The sequence below is a fragment of the Meriones unguiculatus genome, chromosome 14, assembly GCF_030254825.1.
Source record: "Meriones unguiculatus strain TT.TT164.6M chromosome 14, Bangor_MerUng_6.1, whole genome shotgun sequence".
In the NCBI taxonomy this organism is placed as follows: Eukaryota; Metazoa; Chordata; class Mammalia; order Rodentia; family Muridae; genus Meriones; species Meriones unguiculatus.
Genome location: NC_083361.1, coordinates 19,307,187 through 19,326,479, shown reverse-complemented (window position 1 = coordinate 19,326,479; position 19,293 = coordinate 19,307,187). Strand labels below are relative to the sequence as shown.

The 19,293-nt window shown below is 46.1% G+C and overlaps 1 protein-coding gene across 1 annotated transcript in view; it reads left to right on the top strand.

Annotated features, from left to right (window-relative positions):
* Window positions 1-19,293, top strand: part of Otoa (otoancorin) — a 70,951-nt gene that overhangs the window by 8,782 nt on the left and 42,876 nt on the right. The window contains exons 2-11 of the mRNA XM_021635693.2: window positions 1,485-1,579; window positions 2,389-2,417; window positions 2,510-2,540; window positions 2,658-2,685; window positions 4,284-4,371; window positions 5,345-5,476; window positions 8,133-8,368; window positions 10,813-10,916; window positions 15,074-15,174; window positions 18,358-18,497. Of these exons, the coding sequence (XP_021491368.1) occupies window positions 1,489-1,579; window positions 2,389-2,417; window positions 2,510-2,540; window positions 2,658-2,685; window positions 4,284-4,371; window positions 5,345-5,476; window positions 8,133-8,368; window positions 10,813-10,916; window positions 15,074-15,174; window positions 18,358-18,497 (980 nt within the window). The 5' untranslated portion in view covers window positions 1,485-1,488. The remainder of the gene's footprint in view (window positions 1-1,484; window positions 1,580-2,388; window positions 2,418-2,509; window positions 2,541-2,657; window positions 2,686-4,283; window positions 4,372-5,344; window positions 5,477-8,132; window positions 8,369-10,812; window positions 10,917-15,073; window positions 15,175-18,357; window positions 18,498-19,293) is intronic.

The following is a 19,293-nucleotide window of genomic DNA, read 5'->3' as shown; positions in this document are numbered from 1 at the left end:
AGAACTTTCTAGGTGTAGCTTACTCCTCTTCAAGTGCTCCTCCCTGGAAGTCTGGCTGCCCTGACTTTCCTGAAGCCTCTCCCTGCCTCCTCAGGTTGCACAGTGGCCTGGGGACTCATTGTGGTAGCAGGGAACGGTGGCTGAGCTCAGCTGATGTCTGAGAGACCTCAGTTCCTGATTCTTGCATTCAGCAGCTTGAAACCTTCATGTCATGTATTTTGGTTGGTTTTCTAATTGCCTAAGGTGGTAGGTTTAACTTCTTTTATTGCTGAGTGGTGATCCATTGGTTCATTTAAATATATATGCTATCTTTAACCTTGTGCCTATTGGACATTTGGCTTGTTCTAATATTTGGCTGTTTCAAATAAGGCTGAACCAATCTCTGCATCTGTATGTTTCTATTTCCCTGGGCAAAACCAGACATTGAAATCCCTTTTTCTAAATCCCCTTTTCTTTTCTCCTTTCCTTTCTTTTTTTCTTTCCTTCCTTCCCTCCTTCCTTCTTTCCCTCCTTCCTTTTTTTCTTCCTCCCTCCCTCCCTCCCTTCCTTCCTTCCTTCCTTCCTTCTTTCCTTCCTTTCTTTTTTGGAGACAGTCTTCTGTAGCCCAGTCTGCCCTTGAATTTTCTAGGTAGTTGAGGATAACCTTACACTTCTGATTCTCTATCCTTTTTTGCCTGAGTGCTGGGATTAAAGGTGTGTACCTCCAACACCAAGTTTATGGTGCTTGGCTAGAACTTAGAGCTTTGTGCATGCTAGACAAGCTCTCTACCAACTAAGCCACAACCCCAGCCCCTGAAATTCCTTGATCATAGGAATTTTAATTCCTTGTAATTTTACAAAACTCTGGCAAACAGTTTTCCAGCCACAACACCGCCACCATTTGATGCTGTCAGTCTTCCTCGTTTTTGCTGCTTTAGGGACCGTGTGTGTGGTCTCAGTGTGGGTTTACTTTATGTTTTATTTTATCCCAGGGAGTCATAGGAAGGAAGGTGACATGCATGGATTTAAATCACAAAAACAAGCATCTGTCCTGTCTGCTTATTAAACATCCACACATGGAGCTTGTTTTGAGCAGAGCCCTGTCCATATAAAGTGACTCACATTTGGTGTGCATTTCACTTTCGTATCTGTTTTAAAGAGGTTCAACTCTGTTTTCCCGTTGACCTGTCTTCTTACTGTACTGTGAGATTTCTTACATCCTGGATCCAGAGCACATGTGAAAGATGATGGAGCGAGCACTTAGAAGCACTACTCTCTTCTGGGTGTGGAGGAACAGGGGTAGTGGCAAGAATAGAAATTGGATGTTGAGGTCACTGGGGAAATGATGATGTGTCTTAGGTATACACTGGAATCATTAACTCATTTTAAACATTTTTTGAGGAATTTGGTTCCTGTGTGTTCCTTTTGCTACTGAATGTTCTTAAATACGTTTTCTTTTAAAGAAAAAGAAAGCTGAATCAATTCCGTGCTTGACTTAACTGCAGGAGAATGTCTCAGGCATCTGGGATGTACTCCCTTCTCCTGGTCCTCTTTCTGAGCCCTGGAGGTGTGGGTCAGAGAAACGCAAGCTCCAGGCAGGGTAAGTCTTGAGGAGAGAAACGCCATTTATAGCTTCCACACATTTCAGAGGGTGGAGCTGGGTATATCAGCTTGGGCTCATGATGTATTCAGGTGAGAGGGGCGGTGAGCTTTTGTGTGTCTGTGGATATGTGTGGGTCTTTTAGGGTTGTTACACATCGTTTTCTTTTTTATTAGTGAGTATTATTTATACAAAGTAACAAGCTCATTATGACATTTTCACACATACACACAGTTTGCTTCGGTGGAATTCTCCCCCAATACCCTTCCTTTCTCCTATTGCCCGTGGGCTCACCAGATCCCACCCGTGAAGAAAACGTGCAGTGCCTGTCTTTCCGAGCCTGGCTTGTTTTGATTAACACGATGATCTTCAGTTCCAACAATTCTCCTGCAAATGACATAACTTCGTTCTCCCTTATTGGCCAACTAATACTCCATTGTGCATATAGACCACATTTCCCTCACCAGCATTTTGTTGATGGATTTCCAGGCTGCCCCCACATTCGGGTAATTGTGAATCCTGCCTCACTGAGCATGCACGTGCAGAGATCTCTGTGGTGTGCTGCCTCGGCCGCCTCTGTGTGACACTGAGTGGATCTGTCCCAATTTCCACAGTGGCTGGACAAACTGATACTCCCAGTGACAGTGTGTCAAGGTTCTCAGCGGGGGGTTGTAAGCCAAGGTTTTCTCACAATTGCAATGATGACAACTCATGGAAAGCCTGTTGTTGGGCTCCCGTGGTAGCTACCTCTGCCTTTATGAAGGTCATACTGTTCAGTTCTAGTCACATATCCAACGGCTTTCTTACAGATTTGCATCCATTGTTGCAGAAAATGGCGGTGAGTGTTCCGTTTTCATTTTAATCAAAATCCCCTCCACAGGCACTGCCAAATTTGAATGTTATACTTGATGTTATCTCTTTGCCTTGTAGGAAGAAATAATAGAGGGAAGCTATCTGAATGGTAATGTCCCCAGTCTGTCCCCTTTCGTGCCTTCTGAGACCTTCAAACAGAATACGGATGTGGTGTCTGTGAAATGATTCCGTTTAAAGCTGTCTCTTCATTTTGTCCCCACTGTAGCATTACTGGATCTCATATACTTTGAAAGGTAATGTGCCTCTGAGGGGTTGGAAAAGATGGTATTTTTTCCTGCTAATAACCATTAGACGGAGTTTCTTACTTGAGAAAAGTAGTGTATGCTCACTGCCGAGAGCATCAACCAATGTACAGAGCTTTAGTTGACACACTTGCTTCCCAAACGTTCCTTGGATGTGGTTTTGGTAGCTTGAGACGCAGATGCCTGAAGCGCTCCTGAGGAGGCAGCATTGTTCACAGCGGTGGTGCAGAGAAGCCCTGTTTCCTCCACCTTGCAGGCTGGGGCCGGTTGCTATCCCTTTGGGCAGAATAGTGAAGCTGAGGCTTGGGGAAAGCAGGTTGAGGCCACACAGCTGGGGGTGGGGGTGGCAGGGCCGGAGGGTGGCACTGGTGCCTGGCTCCAGGGCCTGCTGCCACCACTGCCCTGCTCTGTGCTGCTCGGGCCTGTATGAGAGACAGGAGAGATGGGGTGATGTGACAGTGTTCCTGACAGGAAGCTATCCACATGAAATCTTAATGTGCATTCTCTAAAGAAGAGGAAATGGGGGCCTCGGACCCTTTCCAGGGACAGCCAATCACATCAAGGTGAAAAGCCCCTCAAAACATCCCTCCCCACTAAGAACTTCAAAGGGAGGTTTTAGATATTTTCTCTCAGGATACAATTTTTTTTTTTATTTACTAGCTATATTACCATCCATCCATCTATCTGTTTATCTACAACAAAAAAGAGATTACAAAAAAAAAGCTGTTTGTGCCTTTAATCCCAGCACTCAGGAGGCAGAAGTAGGCAGATCTCTGAGTCTGAGGCCAGCCTGGTCTGCAGAGCGAGTTCCAGAAAAACCAAAGCTGTGCAAAGAAACCCTGTCTTAAAAAGCAATAAATAAATAAATAAATAAACAAACAAATAAATAAATAAATAGAAAAAGAAAGGAAGGAAGGAAAAAGGAAAGAAAGGGGGAAAAAGCTGTTTGTAGGGGCAGGAGAAGGCTCAGTCATAAAGAGAATGAGAACCTGAGTTTGACCCCAGAACCTGCATATAAATTTTGGGCATGGTGGCACATGCTAGTAATCCCAGTCCTGGGGCGCTATAGACAGGGAATTCTTAGATTCACTGGCTAGCTAGCCTAGCTGAATCAGTGAACTCCTGGCCAAGGAGAGACCCTGTCTCCATGACACTTGAGGTTGTCTTCAGGCATCACTGTGAAAACAAATACATCCCTATATACACACAAACCTATATATATACACACAAACCTATATATATAAACACAAACATACACACACACACACACACATGCCTGTATACACACATGCCTGTATACACACACACACCCCTGTATGCACACACACATGCACACACACCCGTATAGATGCATACATGCCTGTATGTACACATAGCTCAACACACACACAGCTGTATGTACACATATGAACACGTCCCCTCCCACGTTGCCAGGTGAGGGGGTCTCTTACTTCTCAACATGGAGTTCCCTGGCATCCCAGCCCATTGACACCGTCCGCTCTGAGCCCCAGGGCACACAGCCAGGAAGGAATGTTTGCAGGGGACCTGGCCGCTGCAGCTGACTTTCTCCCATCTGTCTTCTCTTGAAGCTCCCATGTGTGGACTGAGGACCTGTCCCACGGAGTCCTTGCCTATCTGAACTCACGGAATGTGGCCTTCACCATCCCCAGCCTGCAGGTGTGCACGTGAAACCTGTCCCTGCCTTCTGCGATTAGTCACGTTCTATTACAAAACCACCTGTGGAAACTGGAGGGACTTCACCGATTAAAGAACAGCAAGAGTGTATTACTCCTATTATTCTATTACTGTAACACAATAGCCAGGCCCCTTCCATCACTGTAACAAAAACCCCAAGACAGGACAGCGAGTTTGAAACCAGCCTGGGCTACCTGAGACCCTGTCTCAAAAGACAAAGCACAACACTCGAATATGAGATACCTGACTAAACCGAAGTTCAGATAAGTGTGAACTTGGAGATTTACATACGTGTTATCTGTATTTTATACCCAGTGTCTGCCCACAGGCATTATTTCACACTGCCTTCCCAGAGCATATTTGTGTAAGGGACATTTAAGAAACCGAGGCTGGGCATACAACCCTAAGCCCAGCACCTGGGAAGCTGGAGCAAGAGGAGTGTGGATTTACGGCCAGTCCGGACCACATAGGGAGATTCCCACTTCCAAGGCTGAACGGCAGCAGCAACAAAACCCAAGAGCTCCTAGATCAAAAAGAAAACACGTTCGAAAATAGCAGAGGAAAGGCTGGCGGCCTCACGGGGCACAGATTGGTCCTATCTGAGTTTTCTCCTGTGCTCAGCGCTAGGGATCGAGTGGTAGGAAACCAGGGATTTTCAGCTTCCTGGCAGAGGCCTACTGCCTCGGACAAGGACGAGGCAGGCCGCAGAATGGGGAAATCAGACTGACCACCTGAGGGGGTGGAGTACGTCCACTGTTGTCCGTTTTTGTTTGTTTGTTTGTTTGGTTTTTGCACTTTCTAAATAGAATTGGGAGTCTGGATTTTGTTGGCAATAACCCCCCAGGTACAAGCTGCTTGACAGCCGGCGGACCCCAAAGGGAGTCTAACTCGCTAAGTCGCTGGCCATGGTGCTGACCCGCTGCTCTGTCTCTGTCCTCACTGCTCCCGTGCCCAGGCAGTCATGGAAACCCACCTGGAACAGTACCTGTACCAGCCCCAGAAGCTGCTGGAGGACCTGAGGGACACCGATGCCCAGCAGTTCCGCACTGCCATGAAATGCCTTTTGGAAGACAAGCGGGACCGCCTGGTGAGGCAAGCTTGGCCTCGGATGAGGAGTAGCAGGGTGGGGGGGGGGGCGTTCTTGACTCCTTCCTCTCTTCTGCGTCACCACTCTAGCTTGGGACTCTAGGACCTGGCTTTTCTTCTTCAGTTTCTCCTAGTTACGTTTTTCTATTCCTATGGGCACTAAGGGTACTGAGGGTCTTCTAACAGTTTGAGTTGGTAAGTGTCTGAGGGTGACTGCTGTGTGCAGTGAGTGTAGAGAGAAAGGACTGTCCCTGTCCTTAAGGTTACAGTGTGGGATGAAGACAAGCAACAGCTGACAATGACCACAAAACAAGCTTATGACACTCACAGAACAGAGAGTAAGGTCCCCAAGCCCCCAAATGCCCTGAGGCTGCAAAGCTGAGGGCTAGTGGCTGTTCATTGGAGAGAGTTAGGTGTGGCTCACTGCTCCAAAATGGAGTCAAGCCCTTGCCAAGTCTCAGTTTCTGCATGTGAACTCAGGATGGAAATCTTCTTCCTCTTCCTTGTCTTCTTCTTCTTTAAAAGATTGGTTTATTTATTTTTTAATGTGTATGAGAGTTTTTGTCTGCATGTATGCATGTGCACCACATGTGTGCCTTGTGCCCGTGGAACTCAGAAGAGGGCGCTGGGTTCTCTGGAACTGGAGGTTCTTGTAAGTATAAGCTGCTCTGTGTGGATGCTGGGAACTGACCTCTTGCTGACACTTCACTGACAATGACCACAAAACAAGCTTATGACACTCACAGAACAGAACCATCTCTCCAGCTCTAAAATGTTAAGATTCTTATTAGTTTTAATTCACATGGATTTGGGAAAGATTTAAACATTTTAATGGTTATATAGTTATTTTTTATTTGATTATTATGGTAGTGTTAGGGATCAAACCTACGGCCTCAGGCGTGCTGGGCAAGCTATATTCCTAACTCCTAATCTATCTTACTTTAATATTGGCTATTAAGATCTAACAGCCACTAGTTTGGTATGAATAGAATTTCATTTTGAAATGGACTTCAGCTTTTAAAATTAATTTAGTTTAAAAATCTATAAAAATCTGTTATAATGTTTATTAAGGGTTTTCTATATATGAGATTTTTTTCTAAGGGAATGACCAACAAGGGACAAATGAGTAAAAATGTAAGGTTTGTAGGCCACCCCCCAAGACACAATTAATTAATTTTATTATTAGGTATGGGTATATGCCAATAAAACTTTATTAAAAAACAAAAATCAAGCCATGTATCAGTTTTGGCCTGTGGGACAGATAGCCTGTCTGTCATTTTTTAAGGACTTAGCATGCATGGATTAATTTAATCTTCCCTACAGCATTTTTCAAAAAGGTTAAGAAGAATGTCACCATTGAAAGCCAGGTTTGCTGGCTCTTGCCTGCAATCCTGGGACTCGGGGGGCTGAGGCAGGAAGAGTTTTTGACATGTTCTGGGCTCCATAGAAAGTTTCAATTCAGACTAGACTACAGAGTGATACTCTGTACACACCACACACACACACACACACACACACACACACACACACACACACACACAGGAAAAAGGTCTGAAGGTTTAGCATAGTGGTCAGGAGCTGGCCTAGGATGAACAACATTCTAAATGTCATCATAGCACCTTCAAACAAAATAAAAAATAAGAGGTAATTTAACATTTTAATAACCGGGTGAGGAAACGGAGTCTTGGAGAGCATAAGTAACCTTTAGTGAAATATCTTAGAAGAAATGCCTCTGAGATTGGGAAACGGGTTCCTGCCTGTGGAAGCCATGGGTCCATCTCAAAGTGGTGTTTTCAAAATCTACGAAACAAAATACAGAGAGTTGGTGCTCTTGGAGAACGCTTACAGAAAGGCCCCGGTACAAACACAGAGGTAAACTGTGTGTGCCTTTAACACATCCACTGGTAGAACTCGGCAGCAGGTCCGGTGACTTCTGGATCCCTCAACAGGTGTTAACCGTGGAGATCTCAAGATGTCTGCATAACTGTTGTGCACTGTGAAAATGCCCACGATTCCAGTCGTGGCAAAGATCCTGCTCCCATTGTGAAGCCTGGAGCCTTCCCCTACCCCACTCCCAACCTCCAGGAAGCACCATAAGGCAGTTCTAGGTGATGCTTAGGTTGTCTGGTTGGAGAATGGGAAGACAGCAGTGTAGGGAGAGCAGGTGAAAGCCTTGCCTTCGATCGAAGGTGATAGAAAATTCTACTGCTTTCCACCTAGCCGCGTGGTACAAACCGTGACCCCAAATTTCTTTATGCTGTAGTATGTGATGCCTTTCCAGTGCTGTCGCATCGAGACAGCTTTCGTGTGGCTATCACGGTTGAGGATGCGCCCCATGAGCTCACGGGTCTCTATCCGATGGGACTATTTTGGGAGATGTGGTGGAGACTCCAGGAGGTGGGGCCTGATTGCAGAAGGTGGGTCAGGGAGGGGTCAGGTCTAGAAGATTTTGAACGGCCCTTCCACTTCTGCTTCCTGTTAACAATGCAGTGAACTACGCCCCTGAACAAGCTCCCCCTTAAGCACATGGAGCCACTCGACTGTGCAGCAATCCCTCTGAAACCCGCAGACCAAATAAGCGTTTCTTCCTTGAAGGTGTCTTCTCATGTACTTTGGCCACAAAGCTTCAGTGGCCCTAATTTCTCTCCTTCCTTCAGGACCTGAAGGACATTGTCATCCGCTTGGGGGACATTCGGAAAGAGGCCCTTCAGAGCCCTGGTGTGAACCGCAGCCTGTTGCTCATCGTCCTGGAGCGGTGTTTCCAGGTGTCGAACCCCTTGGAGTGTGTGGAGGTCCTGGGCAGGGTGCTCAGAGGGTCCTCGGGCAGCTTTCTGCAGCCGGACCTCACAGCCAGGCTTCCCCAGGACCTGCGCGAGGATGCCTTTAAGAACCTGTGAGTCTTTCCCTCCGAACCCTTGATTCCGAGTGCTGCTCACGGGCTGCAGCGAGGGTTCAAGGAGGTTAATATCCAGCAAGGGAGGAGATGGTGGGTGCAGGTAGGCAGCCACCCTCTGAGGCGGAGCTGAGAGATGCTTTGATTAAAGCTGCCTTCTCTCTCAAATTGGAGTCATCTGGAAACTATTCTAGTTTTTGCCACATCTAGCTGCCTCCTGCCCCGTGGTCTGTTTCGTGATTTTCTTTATTATCTTTCATCCTTTCCATTTAAAAAAAATAATTTGTTTTAGGGCTTGGGGAATGGCTCAGTGGGAATGCATCCGCCGAGCAAGCATGACCGGAGTTTGGATTGCCAGAGCCCGTGTAAATGGCCGGGGGATGTGGCAGTGTGCCTATAATTCCAGTCTGGAAAGACAAAGACAGGGCATCCCCAGAACAAGCTGGCTGGGGAGCCTAGCCCCATCAGCAAGCTCCGGGCTTGGCTCACAGACTGCCTCAATGAATAAAGTGGGAGAACAAGCAGTGAAGATTCCCACTATAAACATTAGCCTCCACAGGCACACACATGTACCCACACACATGCAACAGACGTGTACACCACATACAGATACCTGGAAAAGAAAAGTAAAGAAGATTTGGCCTCGTTTCCATAAATGAGAGACCAGTCTTTTTGTCTTAAGTAAAAAAATGATCTTAAGATACACTGAAAAACAGTGCCACTGTATCCTACTGTCTGCATGGCTCTCCTGAATGTCGCTGTCAGCTGTAGGCAAGGTACTTTGGATAATAGAGACTTATCTCTGGTGTCTGGGATGTCCAAGGCTGAGGCATGGTAGATTTGGTATCTCTCCCTTCTGGTTCATAAGACTATCTTCTTGCCGAGCCCTCTCCTGGCAGAAGAACCCTCTAGAGTCTCTCAGACAAGGCCGCTGATCCCAGTCAGGAGGGCTCTACCACGTGAGGTGATTTGCCCCAGGTCTTCTCTCCCCTTCTCACTCTACCTGCCCTCCCTTTTCTCTTTTTTATGGATGAGGAGAGTGGAGGGCAGAGAGGCTAAATGACTCACCCTAGGGCAGAAGCATTCCCTACCGACTGGAGTGGGATAAATTTCTCTTAAATGACGCTTATCACTTTGTATGTGTTTGTGTGTGTGTGTGTGTGTGTGTGTGCGTGTGTGTCTCTGTGTTTCTGTGTCTTTCCATTGCCCCTGCTTTTTCAACTACCCTTGCTCTTAAAAAACAAAAACAAAAATAAAAGGGTGCCGGAGACAGGGCCCATTGGTTGAGAGCGCTTGCTGCTCCTGCAGAGGACCTGGCCTTGGTTCCTGGCGTCTGTATCCAGCACTTGTAACTCCAGTTCCAGGGGCTCAGAAGCCCTCTTCTGGCCTCTGCTGCCACTGCACACAGGTAATGCACATACAGCTAAGCAGGTGCACACACACACACACACACACACACACACACACACACAGAGAGAGAGAGAGAGACACACTCAATCACAAGATACACACAAAATAAAATTAAAATAAAAACCCAAAGGAAAGGAGAGAAATAGACAATACAAACAAAGACAGCACTGTGTGGGGTTAAGGGAAAATGTGTACGTTCACACAGAGAATGACTGGGAGGTTTGGAAGGTTTTCAGCATGAGCAGGGAGACTGGGCAGCGCCAGAGGCTCTGAAACGGCAAGCCCTCTTTGTACCCCCTGGGGTCTCTGCGCTGGGTGAGAAGATGATGGTGACGGAGGCCATGGGGGTGGCATGGCAATGCCAAATCAGAGTGCATTGGCTCAGAAACTGACAAGACGACCACTCCACACCAGTGAGGGATTATTTGTCAAAACCCCAGAGACTGACAAGTGTTGGAGACTAAGGGTTGAGGGCTGACGGCTGAGGGGGTGGAGTTTCTTTGTAAGCTGCTCTCCTACAATGTGTGTGTAAAAGGCAGAAGCTAAGATCTGTGAAGGCTGTGTTCGGAGCCCGAGTTACCTCACATAATGCAATATTTTTGAGTTCTATCCATTTTCTTGAGAGTATCGTAATTTCATTTTCTTGAGACACGGTCTCATGCAGCCCATGCTAGCCTCAGATTTGCTGCAAGGCTGGCCTTGAACAGCCAACTTCCCTGATTCTGCTTTCGGGAATGTTGGTGAGTTACATAATTTAGACAGGTGAATTATAGGGCATGCGAGCTATACATCTCAAAAAAGTTTTTGCACACAGAAGAAGAATTAAGAGCCGAGGAAGCAGAGACAGGACCCAGAGGCTGCTCTTTGCAAGGTGTTTAGTTGTGAAGGGAGAGCGAGGAAAACAGTCAACACGGCAAAGGCATGTGGAGGGTTTCAGCACGGCAGCACCTGGGCACAGTGCTCTCATGGCTCCTTCAGGGTGGGCGTCTTCTACCTGTGTGTTGGTAACGGACACGCGGGTCTGTGTGCCTTAGATCTGCAGTGTTCAAAGATCTCTACGACCAAACATCAGCCCACACCCAGAGAGCTCTCTACAACTGGATGGCCCGGATCCTGAGGACACCCTTCAACGTCACTGGTGAGACCTGCTTGCCAGGGAGGGGTTGGGGGTTGGTTGGGGCCACTTCTAAGGGAATTCCACCATCCAGACAGTTGCTCCGCCACCAAAATCAGGGTTGATTTCATTGCTTTTGCGATTTTCACCCCGTCTCCTCTGCCACACTTCCTGAACAGCCTGCTCTTTAAACGCTGAACCTTCTGAAATGAGGATGTGTCTGTCTTACGAGCAACTATTGCATGTCCTTGGTTCTGTGGTGACGTCTTTCATTTGATGAGAGCCTTTGGAGTGGAATTACAAGTTTAAGACCTGTGTAAAATGTGTGCACTGAAGTGAGATAAGATAGTTTTTGTTAGAAAATTTCCTGTTGGTTCTTGGCAACCAAAGCAAAGATTCCTTGGGGTGCATTTGTTTGACAGATGTGCACTAAAATCTTGCTGAGGTCCCACGGTGGCCAAGGCAGAGACGGAAACACTGTAGAGCTTCAGGCTCTTCTATTTTCTTTCTCGTGTGTGTGTGTGTGTGTGTGTGTGTGTGTGTGTGTGCGTGTGCCTCAGAATATCAGGTGGAGAGTGACCAAGAAAGACACCTACTTTCAGCCTTTGACCTTCACGTGTACATGCATACACACAGGTCTCCACACACATATGAACACTCATACACACATGCACATCATGCACACATACCCGCGCCAACAACCGGTAAATGCTTTAACCTTTTAAACCTGTAGTCAGACATCAAATCTTGAAAGCGCTCACAGATGATAAATGAACGAGGAGGTCTGCATTCCAGGAAAGCTCTGCACGGAAAATTGGTATTTGAACAAATACAGTGTTCATATTTTACCAAACATTAGGGCTTTTTAATTTCTTTCCAATCACATAAAAGCCGTTCTTGATTTTCGGACTATATAGAACTTGGGTGGCCCAGGTTTGTCACATGGGCTGGGGTTGGCCAGTCTCTAAACTAAGAGAACCAGGGAAGACTTCGCCAGCGGATGTCATCTGGGTTAAGTCCACGATGAAGAGATTGACTCTGCGTGTGAGGCTCAGAGAGGGAAGACATTTGAGGGTGAGGGATGGCAGACGCATACAAAGGTTTTGGAGTGAGCATGAACGGAGCTGAGCGTGTTGGGAGGACATAGAGGAAGTCAAGAGGGGTGGAACACAAGACATGTCAGCCAGTCCTTTCCTGGAATTAGTCTCTAAGACTCTGGTGGGAGTAACCTTAAACCGTGTGTAATCAATGTCTTTAAACACGTGACTGAATTCACTCTGCCTAGTGCTAGTCATTGGCTTCCAGGAGCCTGAACCTCACACCACGTAACCCTGAGGAGGTCACTCAAGTTTTTTTTTTTTTTGGTCACTCTAGCTAGGAACCAGTTTTCCTTCTAGAATCCCTATGTGTCGCAAGTTCCATTATGAAATTACAGTGAATTCAAGTTCGTTCTATTTGGGCCCTATATTCCTTTAGTCTGTGAACTTCCCAGAGGCAACGGGCTGCACTTTGACTATTGAAATACTCCTTGCTTAGGGATCTTGGCTCTGCAGGATGCAGGTCACATTTGGTAGTTGGTTGGGAAAAGGCTAATTCAGCTTGGATCTTGGTGAACGTTGTGGTCCTTGTGGCCATGCCTTCTTTCAACAGCTATGCCAGATATCAAAGTGACAGCTACACACTTAAAAAACATTTATATGTTTGTAGTGTGTGTGTGTGTGTGTGTGTGTGTGAGTGTGTCAGGTTTCTTCCTTAGTTACTTCACACTTGATTATTGCAGGACAGGGTCTCTCGCTGAAGCTGGGGGTCACTGATTTGACTAGACTAGTCAGCCAGTGAGCACTGGGATCCACTTAAATCCTCACGGGGACCACTGGAGTGCTGGGTCACAGATGCTTCCGTGGATGCTAGGGTCTTTGTGTTTCTGAGGCACTACTTAACCGACAGAGTCCACTCCCCAGTCCCCAATCCCCACATCTCTGGCTCCCTAGCTTGAGGAGATAACAGAGCTTTTGTTTGGTTTGGTCTTCTGTGAATTATGTCTATCTCATTTAGACCTTGTCAGTGTCCATATCTCCTGAAACAGCTCTTGGGGACGGAATCATACGTCCTCACTTCTTCCTTTTCTCTAACTGCCACCAGTACAATGCTGTGTGTAAAGATCTGTACCAAAGGCCTGGGGCAGGGCAACCTACAGGTCACTGAAACTTGACATTGGATCCTGGCTGTGATTGTTCTTAGAGTTTTATTGACATGTCACAGATGGGGATTTCAAATGCCAGAACACAGTGACTCTGAGTGCCAAGAGAAAGAGATTATTTCTGGCTAAAGAGAGAAAAGATAGCTTAAGCTGGGTTTGATAGCACAATCCCAGGTACATGGAAGGCTCAGCAGGTTCAAGTTCAAGACCAGCCTGGGCAACTGAGTAAGACCTTGTGAAAATGGGGTGGAGTTTCTTGGTGGTAGAGCCCTTGCCTGGCAAGTGTGAAGTATTGGATTCAATTCCTAGTAATACCTAAAAACAAACAAACAAACAAACAAAGTAAAAACCGAAGGGCTGTGGAGTGCTTGTTCTGAAAGCCTGGACACCCAAGTTCAATCCCCAGGGTCCATGCAAAAAAGTCAGGCATGGAAGTGTGTGTTTATCATTCAGTGTTGGGGAGGGAGAGATAGGTGGTCCTTGGGGCTCACTGGCCAGCCTACCTAGCCTACTCAGTGAGTGTGAGGTAAGTGAGAGATCCCATTTCGAAAGTCAAGCAAGCGAACAATCCCCCAAACCAAAGCCAAAACAAAAAGGAGTTGGATACTACATGAGAAATGGCACCTGAAATTATCCTTTGGTACACACACAGGATCCACACACACATATATAAAATCTTTTAAATAAATAAGGTGGAAGGTGATTTAGGGAGACTCTAGCATTGACATTGGCCTCCACATACACACACACATGTGCTTTTGTGTGTTATATGGTGATCTAAGGTACCTTTGATGCTGGGACTCTTTGTGGCACTTTTTAATTCATTCAGCTGTCATCTATTGAGTCCCACCATGAGAACCCACGTGACATAAGCGCCACAGCCACGGACAGTCACTGCCTGAGAAGGTTTTTTTTTAATAACTCAGATGGTTTTTTAATAACTGAGACCAGAGAATATAGTGAATTCAATTCTTTAGTCAATAATCTGACAGGTCGAAGTCTGCTTGGCTCTCTTTAATTACTCCCTCATTTTAAGCCAGCTCGTAATAACGAGCGGGTTGTCATCCTTATTCCTACTATGCTTTGTATCTGACCGAAACCAAGCTTACCTGCACCCCAAGTTCTTCTGGGATCTCTGCTTGCCCGGAATGGCTTTCCTTAGTTTTCACCCACCTTCAAGACTGGGTTCAAATTTTCTTCTTCCTTGAAGCCTTTTGGATGTGTGTGTGTGTGTGTGTGTGTGTGTGTGTGTGTGCGCGCGTGCACATGTGCATGCCTGTGGAGGCCAGAAAACAGTGTCAGATACCCTGGAACTAGAGTTCTTGATGATTGTGAGTTGCCCAACACAGGTTGGGAACTGAACTTGGGTTCACAAGAACATTTAGGGCTCCTAATTATTGAGCCACATCTACGCTTCTCCAGCTTAGTTTTTGAGACAAAACCTACCTTCCTTCCTTCCTTCCTTCCTTCCTTCCTTCCTTCCTTCCTTCCTTCCTTCCTTCCTCCCTTCCTCCCTTCCTCCCTTCCTCCCTTCCTTTCTTCCTCTTTCTTTCTTTCTTTCTTTCTTTCTTTCTTTCTCTCTCTCTCTCTCTCTCTCTCTCTCTCTCTCTCTCTCTCTTTCTTTCTTTCTTTCTTTCTTTCTTTCTTTCTTTCTTTCTCTCTTCCTCCCTTTCTTTGTTGTTTTGAGACAGGATTTCTCTGTATAGCCTTGGCTGTCCAGGACTAGCTTTGTATACCAGGCTGGCCTCGAACTCACAGAGATCCACCTGCTTTTGTCTCCCTGAGTGCTGGGATTACAAGTATTAAAGGCAGGTCACTCTGCCTGCTTTTTGTTTTTTCTTTTGATGAGGGCTCTGGGGGAATCGAACTCAGGTCCTCATGATTGTCTGGCAAGCATTTCTTATTAGCCGAGCCGCCTCCCCATTTAGAAGCCTTTGCATGTTTGCTTACTTATTATTTATTTGCTTCTCTCTCTTTGTAGATGGTTCAGTTTCATGGGTCAGCGCAGAAAAATTATGGATTTTGGGCAGATACATGGTTCACCTGTCATTTGAAGAAATTATGGAAATTAGTCCCATAGAAGTAAGTTGGAAAGGTATAATTTTATGTCCTTATTGCTAATACGCCTTGAATGAGGAGTGCTTTAAACTTCCCGCGTTTGTTAAACTACCCTGTCCTGGAACTTGTACACTGACCTCAGCCCAACCTAGCTCTACCTTTTAAACCAAACTCTCAGAACAAAGCCTCAGAGGGTCAGTGGTGGAGTTGTATCTTAGCAAAGAAGAGCTAAGGGGAAAAGAGAATCATGGCCAACTGAGAGCTTTGACAGGGCCAACAAGCTATTGAAGGGAACACTGGCTATGAACCAAGACTCACGTAAGGGGATTTTTTATTTTTATTTTTATTTTTTGTACTCAAGAAAAGCCAAGGACAATAGTTATCGAGTTTCCAGTCCTGGGAATCCTGAGCTCAAGCCAAACTAGCGGAAATTAATGGTTGCTTCTATTAATAGTGATTTCTATTAATAGCTACTTCAGCAGGGGCAATGATTGGATCTGAGCTCTGGACTTTACAGAGGAGAAAATGTTTGTGGCTCACGTTACTTGACTTGTCAGTCCATTTGTCTCTTTCCTTCTGATGTTGACTCGATGGAATTAAGATCCCTTGGGTGTTGTGACTTTGAAATGTAGCCTCTGAAGAACACTCCGACAGAGGTTCCTAAAGAGTAGGGGGCTGGATTCCATCAAAAGAAAAACAAAGAGCGCAGGAGCCCCATCTTTCACCTCGAATCACATGACAGCCTGCTTCAGAGAGCATGAGGGTTAGAAAACCCAAGGCAAGGCTTGGTTCTTCTTCTATCACCGTGATGTGTGGGTGTATGCGTTGCCATGGTGCCTGTCTCAGGGCCTGACGACAGCTTTCAGCTGATTCTTTTCTTCCGAGAAGGGTTCAAGAGATTGAACTGAAGCTTGCATGGCAAGCACCATTACCTGCTCAGCCATCTTGCCAGCGCTGGTTCCTCCCTTTTACCTACGAGGCTAGGGGCACATCAGGCATCTACAGCTTTCAGCCTTTAGGAACTGGGGGATTTCTACCATCAGGCAGCCATGGGCAGCTTCTCATGACATACAAATATAGAGAGGGGTGGGCTTACACAGGGTCAGAGTGTATAATCCTCAAGGGAGGAGTTTATGGTCATCTACACATATATAAATTACATATTTGCACACATTTACATATGTGTGCAATAGTGTGTATAGACCCAAAGTCAGCGTCAGATGTCTTCCTTGATTGCTCTTCAGTTTTTTTTTTAATGTTATTTTGTTATTTTTGTTTGTACGGTGTTTTCCCTGCATATATGTCCATGTACCATTTGCAGGGTCTGGTGCTCATGGAACTCCAGCGAGAGCATGTAATCCCCTGCAATTGAAGTTTCAGATGGTTGTGAGCCCCTACGTGGATGCTGGGAATTAGACCTGGATCTTCTGGAAGAACAGCCAGTGCTCTCAGCTGCTGGGTCCTCTCTTTCAGCCCCTGCTCTCCCCTTTGTTTATGTGGGCAGGGTCTCTAGCAGAGCCCAGAGCTCGTCTACTCTGGCTAGTATAACTAAGCAGGTTGGCCCCCCGGGGTATCCTGTCTCTGCCTCTGAAGTGCTGGGATACAGGACACTGCCTCTCCCGTCGGATTCTTCATGTCACGTTTGGATATCTGAACCCTTTCCCTCAAGCTTGGACTTTACCCGCTGAGCTGTTTTTCAAGTCCATTGAGCACGTTTTGAAATACAGAATTAGAGTGCATTAACATCTAGAAAGCAAAGTCCATTAGAAATAGGAGGTAAAACCATAATAATTCCTATTGTAGTATAAAATGTGAGTTTGATACTCTTGGACATATAGGCAAAATGGAGCAGGAATAGAGTCTGCACAATACGCTTAGTACTCTGTGAAATATGTATGCTACACTTTCTATCTCGCAAAGAGAACACACACTCTGGCCATCACCACGGGGCAAATTTGTTTATCCACTTCAAAGATAATTTTTATTCTTCAAAGAAAAAAAAATCCATGGATTGCCTTGTCTGCCCTCAGCACAACAAACGTAGGAACACGTGAACAAAGATCAGCTTTGAAAACTTTCAACCACTGGGATATTACAAAGTAACACCTCCCTGCCTGCCCAGCCTGGTGGCCCCATGCAACTGCAATTCCTTCCCCAGTACCTAAAAAGAAAATGCTGATGAGGATACAGACAAGAGGCAAGCCTTAAAGTTGGGCATGGTGGGCATTCCTTTTATCCCAGCGCGTAGGAGGCAGAGGCGTTGCGTCTATGTGAGTTTGATAGCCAGCTTGGTCTACGTAGGGAGACCCTAGCTCAAAACAAACAAGTAAGGCAAACAAAGCAAATAACCCTCGACCTCGACCTCCCATCTGGCCCAGCTACAGTACTCCTGGGTATCACAGAGTCAGCCCTCACAGAGACACTTGGATGTCAGTGTTCAGTGTAGTGCTCTACAGCAGTGAAGTCATGGAACCAGCTAAATGTCCAAGAAGAGGAGAGCGGATAAGGAAGATATGGTCCTGTATGCGCAATGGGCTTTTAAAAAATCTTCTCACTTTTGTTTATTTGTAGTCAGTGGGACTGTTTACTCTTTAAGGATATTGTATTAGTATTGAAGAATTTTATTGTGTTTTGACTATCTTCACCTTCTGTCCCCTTGCACACAACTTTGAGACCGCTATTTTCTTTTGTCTCTTTCCCCATTAAGTCCAGTTTTACACAATGGAAATTTTCAGCCAGAGAATGAAGTTATGTTGTTTGCAGGAAATGAGTGCAACTGGAGATAATCATATCAAGCTAATTAAATCAGCCCCAGAAATACAAATATGCTTTCTTTCGCTTACGTTCCCAGATTTGGTACAGATACATAAAACCATGTGTGTGTGTATAAGATGTGAAAGTAGAAGTGAAATGTTTAGGGAACAAATGGGGTAAGAGGGGGAGAGGTGAGAAGGGTGAGAGGCAGGGGGATCAACACACAATATATATTCATAGAAACATCTTTGTGTAACATGGAGCCATGTACAATGAGTATATACACTGAACATTTCAAAAATAGTAAGCGAAGAGAAATAAAGTGATTTGAGGACTGGTAGCGCATAAGCATATGGCTGAGATGGGCACAGCACAAGCGGCCAGGATAGGTCCCCACTGGGTCACTTGACCCTCCTCACGGATCTCACCCATCTTCCCATCCTTGTCTACCAGATTGGGCTGTTTATCAGCTATGACAACGCCACCAAGCAGCTGGACACGGTGTATGATGTCACCCCTGAGCTGGCCCAGGCATTCCTGGAGAGGATCCGCTGCTCCAGCTTTGACATGAGAAATGTATCCACCATCCACAGGCAAGGACGGCCCTGGACCCTCTTGGTATTTGGTCTAAGTGCTGGGGAGGTGGCTCAGTGAGTAAATGCTTGGCAAATGAGTGCAGAGACCTGAGTTAGATTCCCCAGCACCCAGGTAAAAAGCTGGGTGTATCAGCATTTGCTCCCGTCACTGAGGGAGGACATGAGGTAGAGAGGAGGATTCTGGGAGCTGGCAAGTCAACCAAGCTAGGTAACTGATGAACTCCCTGTCTCCAATAAATAAGGTGGAGGGTGACTGGGGAAAACATTCTATGTCATCCACTACCCTCCACATGGAAACACACACATGTGGATGATTGCTTACACGTGCATGTGTGCACACACTCTAACACACATGCACACACATACACACACACTCAGATGTGGACAAATGCAGTCTACATACCAGCTATCTTGGAGTGACTACAAATCTGGGGTTCCCTGAGAATAGTCCCACACTTCTCTGCATTTGAAGAGAGGAATTTGCTTCCAAGGACTTGACACCCTTCAAAAATGTTTGAAAAGGGAAAGGGAACAAACCCTTGAGTGCCTCATGGAGCCCAAGCATTTTCTGTCACCTCCCCTGTGCCTCTTCCAACCGTGAGCTGGAGCTAGGCCATCTTCAGTACCCAGGGTGCCATTGCAAGGTGAACATGGCATTTCCATAGGTTGGAGCAAGTGTTGGAAGCAGCTGGTGGGTTCCTGTGTATGAGAGAATCTCTTGTTATCATTAGGCTGTTAGAATCTGTTTAGAATCTTGTCATGGTACCATGATACTCATCTCTAGCCATTTCTA